General features: G+C 51.9%; 1 protein-coding gene across 2 annotated transcripts; it reads right to left on the bottom strand.

The window, feature by feature from the left end:
- Positions 1 to 5,292: 5,292 nt before the first annotated feature.
- Positions 5,293 to 15,157, bottom strand: Cdh16 (cadherin 16). 2 transcript variants are annotated; one of them, XM_021655355.2, is made up of 18 exons: positions 15,002 to 15,157; positions 14,224 to 14,281; positions 13,878 to 13,964; positions 12,994 to 13,149; positions 12,785 to 12,923; positions 12,303 to 12,461; positions 10,689 to 10,885; positions 10,026 to 10,148; positions 9,725 to 9,875; positions 9,185 to 9,412; positions 9,015 to 9,091; positions 8,752 to 8,940; positions 8,430 to 8,671; positions 7,752 to 7,885; positions 6,892 to 7,134; positions 6,654 to 6,761; positions 6,202 to 6,318; positions 5,293 to 5,643 (listed from the first exon to the last, which is right to left on the bottom strand). In XM_021655355.2, exons 2-18 carry the CDS (start codon positions 14,266 to 14,268, stop codon positions 5,546 to 5,548), a joined length of 2,493 nt encoding a protein of 830 aa, XP_021511030.1. In that variant the 5' UTR covers positions 14,269 to 14,281; positions 15,002 to 15,157; the 3' UTR covers positions 5,293 to 5,545. The 2 variants fall into 2 exon arrangements, with proteins under 2 accessions (XP_021511030.1, XP_021511031.1); XM_021655356.2 differs by having other exon boundaries at positions 14,998 to 15,143.
- Positions 15,158 to 15,216: the final 59 nt, after the last annotated feature.

Here is a 15,216-nt window from a genome sequence, read left to right as displayed (position 1 = left end):
GAGTCCAGGACAGCCAAAGCGTCACAGAAAAACCCTGTCTTGAAAAAACAAACAGAAAACCAAAACCCAAAGTAAATAAATAAATAGCAGGTAAATTTGCCATGGCAACAAAAACTAGAATGACCACATCAATGATGACAATAATAGTAGTTGCTGCTCCCACCACATCCTTTAACATCAATAAGGTGTCCACCCTTGTGTTGAGTCAAGGCTCTGTCCGTATTATTTCTGCAGGTCCCACAGCTGTTCTTTTCTGGGTGGAGAATTGGCAGTGGCCTTGGGATGAAATCTATAAACATGATTGGGTTTTGCAATATCTGCATCTCTCTGGAGGTGGACACTGAGCCCTCTGCCCCCAAACACCTTGGCACAGTGCAGGGTATCAACAGCAGGGCTGGCCCCCTGGGGATACCGTCAGGGAGCCAGCCAGGGCCATTGAGTGAGCCTTAGTCCACTTGGCCCTACTCCTCTAGGCGTTGGGGCTGTAAATAGCAGCTGTTCAAGAGCTGACAATCAAAGGGCAGCTAAAAAAAGGCCCCTCAGTCTGGGCACTGTCGCACTCGGCTTGCAGGGCCTATTTTGGGGGTGAGGGTGCCGACGTGCCAATGGAAAATTTATGGGTGGGAGTCTCCAAAGGTGGGGGGCCCATCTTTCTATCTCCATCCCAGTCCACACACACACACACACACACACACACCTGTATAAGTTGCACATTTTCCTTCCCAACTGTTTGATCCTGTCATCCATATAGCAACCAAGGAAAGAAATGAGGAAGCTGAGACTCAAAGGGATGTATCTGTCTGAGCATTTGCCTACCATATGGGCAGTCCTGGGTTTCACCCCCAGCACTGAGTAAACTGGGCGTGGTAACGCATCCCTGCAATCCCAACCTTTAGAAGATAGAGGCAGATTAGAAATTCAAGGTCACCATTCTTTGCTTCATTGGGAATTTGAGTCCAGCCTGGAATAAATGAGGTCCCGTCTCCACAAATAAACAGACAATGCTTACCCCACCCCAAACCCAAGGGACCTTCCCAAGGAAGGCCTCACAGCTAGGAAGCAGGTGGGTTCATGGCAGCTAGGCAGGTACTGTCCTCTATAGGCGAGCCCTCACTGAGGTAGCAAGCCTCCTGCCCTCTGGGGAAGCAAAGGCTCCACGTTGGGGATAATCAGGGTGTGCTCTTGGTTGGGTGGGTATGTGATGAAGATGACAAGATGGAAAGAAATCCCGTTAGAAGGTCCCCATCAGTTCTGAGAGGACCTTGCCTTGTTGTAGGAGAGGCAGTTCCTGCAGAGAGCCCAACCCCCATCCATCCTGTGACTACCTGCTCCCCCTCTGCCTGGGCCTCCAGAGACCAGCTGCCCCTGCCAAGTTTCCAGGGAACGTGTCAGATAAGGGGCCTGTGCTCATGACTCTCTCCCACTGGTCACTATCTCCGTCCCTACTGCCATCACCAAGTGGGTAAGAATAGCTCAGCTTGGTGAGGGGCACACACAGGGGACTGAGGCGATGCCCCTGTGTGTGCCCCTTACCAGGCTGTGCTGTTCACTGACGTCTTCAGTCCCCTCGCCATCAGTGTCAACCACACCCAGCTGCCTGTACCCAAAGTCTCCACACGTGGTAGAGTGCCTCGGCTTCACTCTCAGCACCTGCTGCTCTAGAGGAGGATCAGGCGGAAGCCACATTGCTTGTGTGCCTCGGCCTCCACAGGGGAGCTGTGTGCCTCGGCATCCACAGGGGAGCTGTGTGCCGTAGAGCCAGATGCAGTCTCTCTCAGAACAAAGTGGCACAGCATTTCCTAAGGTCTAAGTGACAGCCAGCTTGGTCGTCTGCGCAGGGTAGGGCTTCCCTGACAGTGGAAGTTTTGTCTAGGTTCCGAGCACTCTTGAGAATGCTGACTCCAGCCAGTGTAGGATCCCTGCATCCCACAAGGAGGGGTTCCTGGTGTCTGATCACAGGGGAAAGCTACACATCATGTTATTACCTCTGAGTGAGTCTCCACTGACACTCCTCCAAGGATGTAAGGAGCACGTCACTCTGAGTGAAGAGTCTGTAGTTGTGGAACCCACGGTCACTGTGGCTGTGGCATGGAAATGGGGGAGATCCAGGAAGCTTGCTTCCCACATTTTCTGAGTCACCGTGACACCTGATCATAATTAAGACATCTGAGTGCCCAAGTCCTCTCAGCAGTACCCTTTGTATCTCTCTCAGCCTGACTCAACACACAGACTAGCCTCCTGGCCCACTCCATCCCCAGCTCTGCCCCGGTCTCGTGTCTTCATCACCTCGTTCTAAGATGGCCCTTTCCCTTGACCATCCAGCCTGCCTTCTGTCTTTCTAAGTTACCCATCAACTCACAGGGCCCCGGAGAGGCAGCCAGGGATGCTAAGGAAAGAGAAGAGATGGAGTATGGGTTTCTTGTATACTCATACACATTCTTACTCTTCTTACAGAGAAGACTACACCACATTTAAATGCTTGCAGGCTCACACACGCATGTGCCTGACAGAGTGACAGGGCCACCAAAGGGTCCCAAGCTCAGGCTCTCAACACTAGCCCTAAAGGGGGCTCTCTGCCGCTCCTGTACTTTTGGGGTTCTGTCACCCCTCTGAGGTCCTCACGGTACAACTTAGAAACAGCTTCTCCCATAGGAGAAGGATGGTTTTGAAGTGAGACCATGAGAAGAACCATTTTCCCTGAGGCCCAGGCTAGAGCACTGGGGTAGGTGTAGATGCGTATGGGTCTCCAGGGTCCCAAGATTGTTTCATTCTTTGGGGGTGAGGTCCGGGTTGACCTTGGAGCCTCCAGCTTCAAGAGCTCTATCGCTGAGGCTGGAAAAAGTTTAAAAATATCTCCATGTTTACATTCTTTTCAAGCTCGCCTCCCGGGCCTCACTGCTGGGTCCCTTTGATCAGGCCCTATGCCTCTGAAAGGGGCCTGGGAGAGCTAGGAACACAGCCCCCTGCTGTGTAGACCCTCCCAGCCCAGTCAGTACTTCATGACACCCCTCACATCACAAAGCCAAGGGGAGGCCACATCAGTGACCCAACAAAGCCAGTGGGTGCTGGATCTTGCCCTTTCTCCATACCTCTTCTCCAAAACCTGGGCCTCAAGTGCTCCTAGGGACTGCAAATGTGCAGACATTTGTGATAATCTGGGGAAAGCCGTTATTACTCCCAGAGTGTGCCTCACTCTGTGCTAAATGTACTTTGCAAATTACAGAATGTGGTTCTCCCTGGAACCTCATTTTATACACCAGTGACCAGAGGCTGGGACAGATGAAGTGATCTGTCTGGAGAATGAAGCAAGCATGGTGGCGTGTTCTTCTATTCATACTGATCACATAGTTCCCCCCACAACACACACACACACACACACACACACACACACACACACACACCTTGTCTTACTATAGTGTAGCATGGACTCTGCCTGCTCATGATAGCACTAAATTATTCCAGGCACACACTGACTCTTTCACTGTGTGTGTGTTCCTTCTGTGAGTCCAGCATGCTGTGATATTGTATGATTTTCCCTTCTTCTCTAGAATGGAACTACACACAACAGGAAAGTTTTGTGTATACAGATGCTCAGGAAATCTTCACTTCTTGACACTAGTGGGTACCTTCTACCTGATTCTGGAAATTCAAGGGGAAGTTGTCAGGTTGAGACAGATGCCTCCATTTGCTCTAGGTTTCTGTCAGTCATCCTTTTCCTTTGTTGGTTTCCCATCTACTCACCAACCTACCATCCATCTAGCCACACAGTTTCTCCTGCACCTGTCCATATATCTGTATACTGTGTCCATCCATTATTCACCCACCCAGCTGCTCAAACCCCACCATGACAAGGAGGCAGTGAACATGAAGACTCCAGCTTGCATGCTGCACGAAGCTTCCTCTTTTCAGGCCTCCTTCCCAGTTTGGCCAGAAGGAGCTGGTTAAGTGATCTCTAAGTTACTACCAGGGGATCTCGAGGAAGCAGAGACCCGCTGAAGGACACTTCTACGGGAGATTCCACCTACAAAGAAGGCGTAGCGTGTACTCTGGTTCTACGAGATGTTTCGTAGCCTTTCTGACACTATTTACCCAAATATGGGACCAAAAGTCCAGCCCAAGCAGGCTAATGGATAAGATGAGATGTTATATCCAAGAGGGTCTTCTGCATGGTGAAGACTTCTGAGCGGGTGTGAATTAAGCAGAGAATGAGGCTGGGGTAGTGGAGTGGGGAAGTAGGTGCTCCGGCTTTGGGTTGAGGTGGTCAGTGGAACCCCCAGTGTAGGTGTGTGATGTGTTGGTTCCTGAGTCCAGGGTGACTGAGAGTGGCCTCAAAGCTCATCTGCAGACTCCCCTCCAGGCCAATCAGGATGCCTGCCCTGTCTTTCTTGCCTGGGCTTGGCTCCTATCCCATAGCAACTGCTGGCAACAGAGAGATTATCTCCTAAAAATAGGGCTGGGCCCCACCAATGTTGTTTTCTCTCTTCCCCATGATTTATCACCATCAACTCTTGGTTCCTGGGACAGCAAGTCTCTCCCTAGCTCCCCAGGGAGCAGAGGGAAGGGGGCATGTGGAATCAATCTATGTGGGTTCAGTCTAGGAACAGGGGGTCACAGATTAGTCTGGAGGTGTTGGTCAGGCCACTAGGGACATCTCTTAATCCTGGACAAGAGGCAGGGCTTCACCTGGGGCTAGGGCAGCCTTAGAGTAAACCATTGGAACCTCCTGCCTCACCCCCAACGGTGTCTATCTGAGTGACTCCCTTCTTCTCCATAAGTGTGCCCATTTGGGTGAGTCACAGAGTGGGTGGAGCTTGTACTGGGACAGAAGGAACCATTCCTAGCTTTAGTTCTCCTGTCCCTGCCTCAAGAGGGCTCTCAGCACTCTTCCAGAGGCGGAGGGACCTCTGCACATGCTGAATGTAGGCGGCTTATGCACACGGACTTGAGTGTGCTCATAGGTGCAAAGAGGACACAGGTTCACAAGAACTTGTGCTCCCATAGCACAGAGATGCCCTGAACATGTAGGAACGACTCCTGGAGAGACATTTCTTCACTTTATGTTTATAGTTACCCTAGGGTTTGTGGCTGGTAGGCTCTTGGAGACCTACATTACATTGACCCCAAGCTCTCACCAACAGCCCAGATGATGTCCTTGTGTCCTTCCTCTTCACAAGGACCATACCAAATTTCCAGAACTGTTTTGTATGGCAGAAGAGAGGAGGCAGGCATGAAGGAGCAGGTGTGCTCACTCACACATGCACACGTGGATATGCAGACACAGTGCAGCCATCCTTTAGAGGGTCCAGTCTGGCTCTCTGAGCCTTTATTATTGGACAGAGAGCTGTCATTTGGAATGTTCCCATGGTCATCCTGTAAAGTAGTTGTTCCGGCTTTGGGGACATGCCTGGTGACAGTGTCTCCACTCCAAGAAGGTGAAGGGCTTTTATGCTCTCTTGGTACCGAGTGCATTTTGGGTATTGGGACCTCTCTTGGTGAGTTCAGAGGGAGCTGGGTCCGAACTCCTAGCTAGGGCTGCTTGGATCACTCACACTGCTGCCTTCAGGGGCACACTGTCTGCTGGCTGATCCAGGTCCTTCTTTCTTGCCAGAGCCAGGTGGGTGAAGACAAGAATGAGGATGAAGCCTGAGGGGCCGGAGAAGAATGGGTAAGCCCTTAGAAGGGATGAGGAGAAGGGCACCTCACTAAACACCTTGCCAGGGGTGTTGGTTTTATATGAAAATTTCTAGGCTGTGCCCCCCAAGCTGTGCTGGTATGATTCCTAGTGTCTGATGGAATCTGTGTGGTTGGCCTGCTCTGCTCTTACCTCACTAAGGTCAAAGCATAGCCCAACCTCCTAAGCCCCTTATGCCTTCTTCTTGTGAGGCTGAGGCAGGAAAATGGTAAATTTGAGGCCTGTGTAGGCTACAGTGAGTTCCAGGCCACCAACGGGCAACGAAGTGATATGCTGTTTTAAAATAAAAAGCTTTTTTCTTTTAAAGGGCTGGGCAAAGGCCCAGTTGTCCCCCATTCTCCATCTCTCCTCTCTCACATATACATTTTCTCTGGGGTCAGATTGGGGAGTTCATAGAAGAAGAGCTAGTGAGCTGTTCACACGGACACTTCACAGCCTTGCACTAGAACCAGCGAAGGAAATCATCCAAGAGCAAACTTATCGGAATAAAGACATAAAACCTCCATTACCTATCGCTGCCAGGGTGCCCAAAAGGATGCCCACAGCTGACAGTTTCGTGGGCATTCCCTTCATGCGGCCCACCTTGCGCATGCATTGACCCTCCACATTGCAGCGACACACAATCACTGGGGTGGGGAATGAAGAGGAGAGTTAGGGAGGGTTCCCAGCTGCTTCGAATCTCACGTCTGGAAAAGTGGCTAGTACATTTTGTGTGTGTGTGTGTGTGTGTGTGTGTGTGCACACCTGTGTAGGTTTGTTTGTGTGAAGCTACATGCTGGTCTGTGCATGTGGTAGATATACAGAGGCATGTTGGCCCAGCTACAGATGGGCAAGTGTGCACAGACATGTTCTATCTATGTGAGAGGATGTCATGTATACCCAGGCTCCTTCCCCTGTATCCTGATGGCTCCCACAGGAACTAAAGATGCCAACTTGGGTCACACGCAAGTCCTAGTCTCACCTCGGACCTGGAGCTGCCACATCTGGGCATCGTGGTGGACAACCACGGGTACCAAGTATTCACCAGGCTCTACCCAATGCAAGGCCAAGGTGAGGTAGGCATGGGAATCTGTTGGGTGGAGAAAACGATGAGGGTCGCTAGCCTGCACAGGCTCCATCCAAGCTGTTCCCTACCTTCAACTCCACCCCACCCCACAGCCTACCCTCCACGGCCTCATTCCCTCCCCGCTGCCACATACCATTGAAGGGCTGGAGGCGCCAGTCCCGCTGCACGGTGGGGTTGGGACCAAGAGCAAAGCTGTAGGGACCCTTCCTGTTGGCCAGGTCAGGGTCCTCACTGGCCCCACTCACAAGCACACCATAGTCTTGGCGGGGGGTACAGAGGTGCCGGCTGGGTCCAGGGGCCAGAGTCAAGGCTGGGCCAGGAGGGGCCTTCAGGAAATGGACCACAACGGTGGCAGAGGTGCTCAGTCCTGGCTCATCTGCATTGTTGAAGATGGGGATAAACTCTAGATAACCCGGGTTGGTCCCCATATACTCCCACACCCCATCATCCTTACTCTTCTGCTTTCCATCATACTCCTGCACCCCAATTTCTTCTGCCTGTCCTGTCGTTGCCCCCATCAGTCTCTTCCTCACCATGTCCTTTACCCTTTCACTATTTGAACAGATATCAGGCCCACCTGTATCTTTCTGGATGCCAAATCTATCTTACTGAGGATGCTACCGCTCAGACACACCCTGGCTATGCAGAAGTACATCTGAATTCCTCCTGCTGCACCCTTCCCGACTTGCCCTCCCAGGGCCAGCTGTACATCCTATTAATAACGCCATTCACAGCTCCCCCACCCCCACCCCTGGCTTCAGTGTCCCTCTTGGTCCATCTTAGCACTCCTGCCTCAGACATAGCTCCTGGCCCTCCTTCCACCTTCCTAATCTAATGTCCATTGCTTCGTCTCTTCCTGGAGTTGGTAGCCAGAGAGTCCCACAGGACAGGGTTGGAGAATTTTGAACGTCCACTTGAAGGGTGGTTTTCATATGAAGTTTTCAAGTGGAGCTGACGTCCCTGGAGAAGAACTCCACGGCTACTTGATCATACCTGTGTCCTGGGCCTCCACCAGCACTGTGTATGTGTCCCCAGGCTGGGCGCCCTGCAGGGACTGGGCTGTGTGGACCTCCCCTGAAACCTCTTTGATGCAGAGCCAGCCCTCTGAGTCATTGACCAGGGAGAACCTGAGGCCCAAAAGAAGGCGTGTTTAGGGAGGCGTTGGAACAGTAAACCAGTTTCTGCCCAGGAACTCCCAGGATGGTGTGGCCTACTCAAATCCTGTATCCTCTCTGTGATTCGTGGACAACAACAGTGCTGGTGAGTCCAGCGCCCAGTTTCAGAATTTGCTGGTGATAGGGTGTTAGAACTGTGGGTAGGGGAAGGGTTATCAGAACCTGTCAGGGGTGTGAGGGGCAGCCTCTGGTTCAGCTTCCCTAGTCCGTAGCCTCCTGCCAAGAGGTCTGGAGGACTCAGCCCCAGGCATGGTTTCAGTCTGGGTGGAGGTGCTCCCTTAAGGAGGAATAGTTAGAGCTCCTGTGGGGACCTCTACCACACCTGCCTGCCTACTCCTTTCAGCTCTGACCCTCCAGGAGTCAGAACCTTGGCATTAGTCATAGTTTGAGGAATATTTTAGGCCATAAAGATAATGGGTTTCTCTGGGGTGTTGAAGTCATCCTTGGGGAGCATGGGAAGTCCAGGCTAGGTAAGGGGAAGAGCTTTTTGGCTCACCTGAGGGTTCTGCTCACGGGGTCCGAGGGCTGGATGGTCAGCAGGAGGGAGCCAGCTGGAGCGCTGACTGGGATGCTGGCCTCATAGCTCTCCTGGTCCAACCTGAGGGGTGGTACCACCCTCTCCACCAGTATAGTCACCGTGGCTGTGGCTGCAGGGCCTGGGCCGGGGCCCACCAGTTCCGCTATGTTCCGCACTACCACCACTACCTTGTGATCGGGGGCTGCCTCGTAGCTGAGGTTCTGGAAGCAGTGAGTTCTGGGTCACTGTGTGGGTCAGGGTGGCACACTTGTGACCCTTCCCCACCTGCCCACGTCCTAACCTTTTGGAGTCTGAGCTGGACGTGATCAGAGTCTGGCTCCCAGGACAGGTCAAAGATCCCTTTTGGGTCTCCTTCTTCAATGGCAAAGTGCATAAGGCGGAAGGCAGGTTCAAGGTCAGCATCAGCGGCTGTGAGTGTGGCCACCAGAGCCCCAGGCTTCACATCCTCCGGAAGACTTACAGGCCCAATCTGGAGAGACGGAGATGTTTGGTAAATACCACCAGCACCCTGCCAAGGATCTCTGCACCTCTGCCTCGGCCTACCTGGGAAGTGACGAACTCAGGGGCGTGGTTGTTGACGTCTGTGACCACGACTGCCACCTCACATGTGCTGCTGAGGCCTGATGCAGGGGAGGGTTTGTCAGTGAGGTTCCAGTAGGAGCAGAGGGGCAGGGGCCAAGGTCACACACTTCTGGGGGTACTGCCGTACTTACCGCCCTCGGCTCCTGCCAAGTCCGCAGCCAGCACCTGCAGCAGGATGTTCTGGCCAGCGTGGAGTGGGGCAGTTCCCAGTGTCACACTGCCTGAGGTAGAATCTAACTCGAAGGCTCTTTCTTCAGCCCCCTCCTCAGGCTCAGGGCTCAACAACCGATACACAATGTGGGAATTGGGTGATCCGGGGTCATCCAAATCCTCTGCTGACAGCTTGGCCACTTCAGTTCCTGTAAGACAACAGCTCCAACCACTTGAGCTTATGTCTGTGTATGTGTGTGTTTGTGCGCTAAGTATGTGTGTGTGTGCATGAGTGTGCTATGTATGTATGTATGTATGTATGTATGTGTGTGTGTATGTGTTTCTGTGTTCATGTGTGATGTGTCTGTGTGAGTGAGGTATGCAGGGTGTGTGTGTGTGAATGTGTATCTGCACACAAACACATGTGGTATGTTTGGCTTTGATATATAACTCTGAAGCTAGATCTATCCCAAAGAAGCAAGACGGGATGGTTTCCACTCCTGACAAGGCCCGTAACCCACCTGGGGGGCTGAGCTCAGGGATGCTGATTGTTGGGTCATGTGGGGAGCAGACAGGTGCATTGTCGTTCTCATCCATCACCACCACCTGCAACTCCAGGGGTTCTGCATAGTCCTCTCCACGGGAATTCTGAGCTCGGACACGGAGCAGGTACTGTAGTGGGCAGTGGACAGCTTCAGAGCAGGGCCAAAGGTGCCTCCAGCCTGGAGTGGATTGAAATCCCATCTCCTCTGGGCTGCCTCAACATCTGTGGGGTGTAACAGAGCATGCTCCGGTCTGCCCAGGGGTTCCCTCTCACCTCACCTCAGCCTGGGCCTCCCGGTCCAGCTCCTCGGTTACATGGATCCTCCCCTCTGGATCCACGTCGAAGGGGCCTGGAGGCTGGCTCTCCAGTTGATAATGGGCATCTCCTCCACTCCAGTGCACCTGCGAGGAGGACAGAACATGAAGGCTCTCCAGGCCGAGAGGAAGAGGTAGGCAGGATCTGTGTCAGTCTTTCTCCCCCAACTGCTTCCCAGGAAAGAAGGCTGGATCCTAAGAGCATGTGGCTTGCTGCTTGTGACAACCTGACCATGGTCCAAGCCTGGACCTTGCTTGAAGTGCCTAAATGAACAGGTTATTTTATTTTCTGCTTTCTCAGTCTGGGCCTGACCCCAAGGCATTGCTAGAAAAGGTCAGAGGCATTCCTGACTTGGGTGACAATCCCCACGGCAGTGAAAGTTGGCAGCTGTTTTCCCTGAGGAAGTCATAGACAAGCTAGGGATGTCAGAGCACAAACTCACACCTGCCAGAAGACAGCAGGCAATGGACTGCAAGCCTATTTCCCAGGATGGACTGCTCATTTTATTGGGGACATGAAGGAAGGAAAGGGGGTCAAGTTGAGTCCTGGACACTCCTCCCAAGTGTCTGTGTGACTCAGCTGCACTAGCCATGGGGTTACTTCAGCCGCTGATAACCACTTCTCACCTGGGCAATGCTGTGTGGGTATGCAGCTCTGAGATTCTCGGCCAGGTGAACAGGCTCTAGGGGTGCCCACGTGCTCTCTACTATGGAGACCTCCACAGTGGCGATAGCCTGGTGGCCTAAGGGCTGGTCACCCTTGTCCTTGACCTGTACCAAGAGCTGGTAAGGTTCTTCAAGGGCATGGTCTAGACCGGTGCTTCCTAGAAGGGATAGAAGGTGAGCTGAGTATGGACCCAGGCAGCAAGGCCCAAAGCATCTCAGCCAGTACCAAACAGAAAGCCAAGCACATTACAGGTGTTTGAAAGACTCTTGGGGGTCAGGGAGATGGTTCAGTGTTCAAGAGCACTGGCTGCTCTTCCAGAGGACCCATGCTGTATTCCCAGCACCACATGGCAGCTAACAAGTGCTAACTACAGTTCCAGGGAGACCTGATGTCTTCTTTTGGTCTCTATAGGCATCAGGCATGCGTGTGACACATAGACATATCTATACCCATATATACCTATATGTCTATTTTTCTCTCTCTAAATACATACACAAATAGTTTTTTAAGAGACTCACCCTCATCCCCCCGACCGAAAAAAAAAAAAAACTTGAAAAACAAAAAGACTCAAAGAAGAAGCCAGGCAGTGGTGGTGCATGCTTTGATACCAGCACTTGGGAGTCAGTGGCTTCTACGAGTTTGAGGCCAGCCTGGTCTACAGAGCTTGTTCCAGGACAGCCAGGGCTACACACTGAGAAACCTTGTCTTGAAAAAACAAAACAAAACAAAACAAAACACCTACACCAAAAGCAAAAAGACTCAAAAAGATAGAAAGAAAGAAAAATACTAAGAGATGAGATAGTCTTTTAAAGAACTATTTATTTTATTGTTTATTTATGTGTACGTGTGTACCTGCATAAGTGCAAGTACCAGCAACGGCCAGAAGAGGGCATCCAATTCCCAGGAACTGCAGTTACAGCACTTATGAAACAGCACATGGGTGCTAAGGAATGGAACCGGAGGCCTCTGCAAGAGCAGCCAGTGCTCTTCACTACAGCATCGTCTCTCCTGTCACCACTGTGAGCATTCAGCTAGTACCTGACAGAGTGCAGCTCCACTTCCGTAGTAAAAGGCTGATGGACCAGTGAAGTAATTGGATTACCAGGGTCAGGAGGAGGGCAGATAGGTAGGTGTTAGGCTGAGGGAATGGATGGTTGACTGGGTGGGAGTGTGGGTATAAGGATAGGAGGGTATATGGATGAGCAAATGCTGGGCAAAGGGGCTGCGCACGTCATTTGGGGGCTAGGTGAGTGAAAAGATGGTTAGCTGGGTTAAGGTATCACCTACTCACTTATCCTTCTAACCCTAACTTGTACCTCTAATCAAACTCACCAGAAGTTGATCTGTCTTGATAGCATTCCCAGAGTGTCTTAACTACAGCTTCTTCATCCATTCCTAGCTGATTTCTTGTCTATCCCATTTCTAAACTCGCTGTACATAACCTGGCCTTGGCCTCTGCCTAGAATGCCCTTTTCTCTTTCATCTCAGCTCCAACCCACCCATCCCTTACAGCTCAGAGACCCCTTCTCCAGCATTCCCTGACCCTCCCTCCATCAAACCTGGTCCTTGCTTACCCTTAGGACTAAGGGCCAGAGCCCCAAGTCGAGGGTCCAGCTGGAACATGTCTGGTAAAGGCTGAGTTGGGGATTGGCTCAGAATGTGGAATCGAAGGTCTGAGTTAGCTGTGCCCGGTGCATCCCCATCAGAAGCCTCGAGGAAGAGGAAGGGGACCCCTGTGGATAGGGGTACACTGTAAGGAACAGTAGGGACAGGGAGTCTCCTGTACCTCCCACTCTTTTCCCAGAGCTTCCATCTATGCTCATCACCGTATGGAGGTCTGGCAGTGAGCCTGAATTTCATCCCATTCCACAAATGAGCAAACTGAGACCCAAAGTAGATGGAACCATTAATGGAGCTGGAGAGCACAGAATGGGACAAACTTGGAGGACAAGCTTGAGCCCTGCTGATTTGTCCGTGGTAACTGTCTCTTTCCTGTCTGATGTTTCTATTAGAGTCTACCTGACCTCATCACACAGTGGTTGTCCTTGTCACTCACCAGGCCTGGTGCCCTGGCTCAGTTGAGCTCTGTAGATGGCTTGGGAGAATTGGGGTACCTCGTCATTCTCATCTTTCACATGCACAGTCACAAGCTGTGGACCCCACAAGACAAGTCCATCCCCAGACTCCAGGGTGACCTGGAAGGAAAGGGTAGTTGGTCCACAGCTCTGTCTTGCCTGCTTGTCCATATGCCTTACTCTGTCATACCTGCAGTTGATACTCTTCCTTTTCCTCCCGATCCAGGGCCCTCGTTGCCACCAGAAAGCCAGAATCTAGATCCACAGAAAAGGGGTCTTGAGCTGCCATGCCTGAGTCCCCTGATAGGACAATCTGGCCTTCATCCCTCCCAAGGGGTAGTGGTAGCTGGTGGGAGAGAACAGAGGCAAAAGAACTAGGGGCAGGGCTAGACTCAGTGGTTCTCAGGGGTTGCATATTGATATCCTGCACATCACATATTTACCTTATGATTCACAACAGTAGCAAGTTACAGTTATGAAGTGGCAATGAAACAGTTTTATGGTTAAGGTTTTCCACAACATGAGGAACTGTATTAAAGCATTGGAGTGTTAGGAAGGTTGAGAACCACTGGCCTAGAGGATACCACCTTGATCAACAGGCTCCATTTTAAATATGGGGAAACTGAGTCTCAGAAGGAGGTGGAACCTGTGTTGGACCTCAAATCCGGTAAGTAAAGCCTTAGAGGCAGAACTTTTCCTCTAGTACCTGATACTTCCCCATGCTCCCTGGTACCCTCTGTCCAAGCCTGGAACAGCTCCACCAATGTGTCTTGTCCTTTTTAGACAAGGTCTCACGATGTGGCCTAGGCTGGCATCAAAGTCTTCACCCTCTTTTCACAGCCTCTCCAGTGCTAGGACTGCAGGCATGTTCTGCCACACCCAGTACTGTCTTTCTGTTCTTTAATTCAAAGCTCTGCTCTGGGACTAGACCCTTGTTAGTTCCTCACACTAATCCACACACTCTCTAGAAAGCAGGGCTCAGAGAAAAGCCGTGGCAGGAAAGAGAACTGGCCCTACAAGTAGGAGACACACGATATTGGGGGTAAAGGGGAGCCACCCTGCACTCAGGCTCACCTTGGCGATGTAAAAAGGAAAATTTCCAGCATAGTTTTCAGGGACTTCCACATGCAGCTCTGCTGGCTGGGACTCGGTGGTGAAAGCCTGAGGGGGAAATTCTCACCTTGTTCCATGGGCACTGGAGGAAGAGGGAATTGTTGTCCCTTTCCCCAGCATACCAGGTCTTAGCCATCCATTCTAGTGTAAGGCTTCCTGCTTCCACAGCAGGCCCATAGCTCCGACTCTGGATTCCCAGTTCCCACACTAGTCTTGTGGACAGTTCGATGAGTGTAGGCGGGAGTGGGGCCACGGGTGCTAACCCCCCAAGGTTGAGATTTAAAGGAAGACACATGGCCCAGCTCACCTGAATAACAGAGAGGCAAAACAGCCACAACCAGGCAGAGATCATGGTCAAGGTGGGCCTGAGGGACATGGAAATGAGAATCTAGCACAGAAGGGCAGGAGAAGGGCTCTACCCCATCTATGTGGCCAGAGGGATCTCACTATGGCCTACTGTCCGCTTATCCATGTATCGGACTGTGGTTCTCTGTTGCAAATGTTCAACTCCTCCGTCAGACCAAGTGAAAAATCCCAGGCCCAACCACCCTGCCTCTTGGATCTTGCTCTTATAAACGGCTCCGTAGAAGTTTTCACCTCCAAGCCCCTTTCCCCTTCCTGCTACAGCCCTGTTCCCCAGCGGGCAATTATTCAGCAGCCCACCAAATCACAGAAACAAGCAGTTGGACAGACAATAGCCACTTCCTGCAGTTGTTCCATGTTTCGGGCAAGGCTTGAATGGCGGGGCCTGGCCAAGGTCATGAAGGACTTGACCACGAGAGGAGTCCTTCTGGAAGAGAGGACCTGTGGCTCCGGCCTTGGGGATTATCCTGTTTCCCACTGCCACTTCCACACACAGACTGCCCCTGGGGCAGGACCTCTGTCCTCATCTTACATTTTGCAGATCTCAGCAGGGAGCTAAGAATGTGTAACACACACACACACACACACACACACACACACACACACACACCGCTGTAAGATAGATCTCTGAGTATTCTTACTCAGATATCTGAAGGATAGGGCAGCGTCCCTATTCCCAGCCTCAACCCTGCCCACCCAAGAGCTCCCAGTCCTTCACCTACTGATGCCCAAAGTCTCTCCCTTGGTCCAGCTTCCAGGAGAGAGGGATCCTTCTTCAGGGAGCTCTGGCAAGTTGGGTTAGGTGGAGCAACACAAGGTGGACACTTAAGGAGGTAGGCGGTCCGGCCACGCTTGCTCAGGAGTGGAAAATGCCACTGGGCCCATAGCAGCAGGCCTGGCTCTGTATCTTCCCCCCACCCCCAAGTTACTTATTGAC

This window comes from Meriones unguiculatus, chromosome 10 (assembly GCF_030254825.1).
Source record: "Meriones unguiculatus strain TT.TT164.6M chromosome 10, Bangor_MerUng_6.1, whole genome shotgun sequence".
NCBI lineage: Eukaryota > Metazoa > Chordata > Mammalia > Rodentia > Muridae > Meriones > Meriones unguiculatus.
The sequence above is the reverse complement of the archived record's forward strand: the minus strand, read 5'-3'. Positions and strand labels throughout refer to the sequence as shown.

What these genes read in the sequence shown, in the direction of transcription:
- Cdh16 (XM_021655355.2), bottom strand. Translation starts at nt 14,268, where the DNA reads ATGATCTCTGCCTGGTTGTGGCTGTTTTGCCTCTCTGTTATTCAG. An exon ending in CCCGTGAGCAGAACCCTCAG is followed by an intron (nt 7,886 to 8,429) that starts GTGAGCCAAAAA and finishes TTTGGGCCTCAG; the next exon opens with GTTCTCCCTGGTCAATGACT. An exon ending in GCGCCTCCAGCCCTTCAATG is followed by an intron (nt 6,762 to 6,891) that starts GTATGTGGCAGC and finishes TCCACCCAACAG; the next exon opens with ATTCCCATGCCTACCTCACC.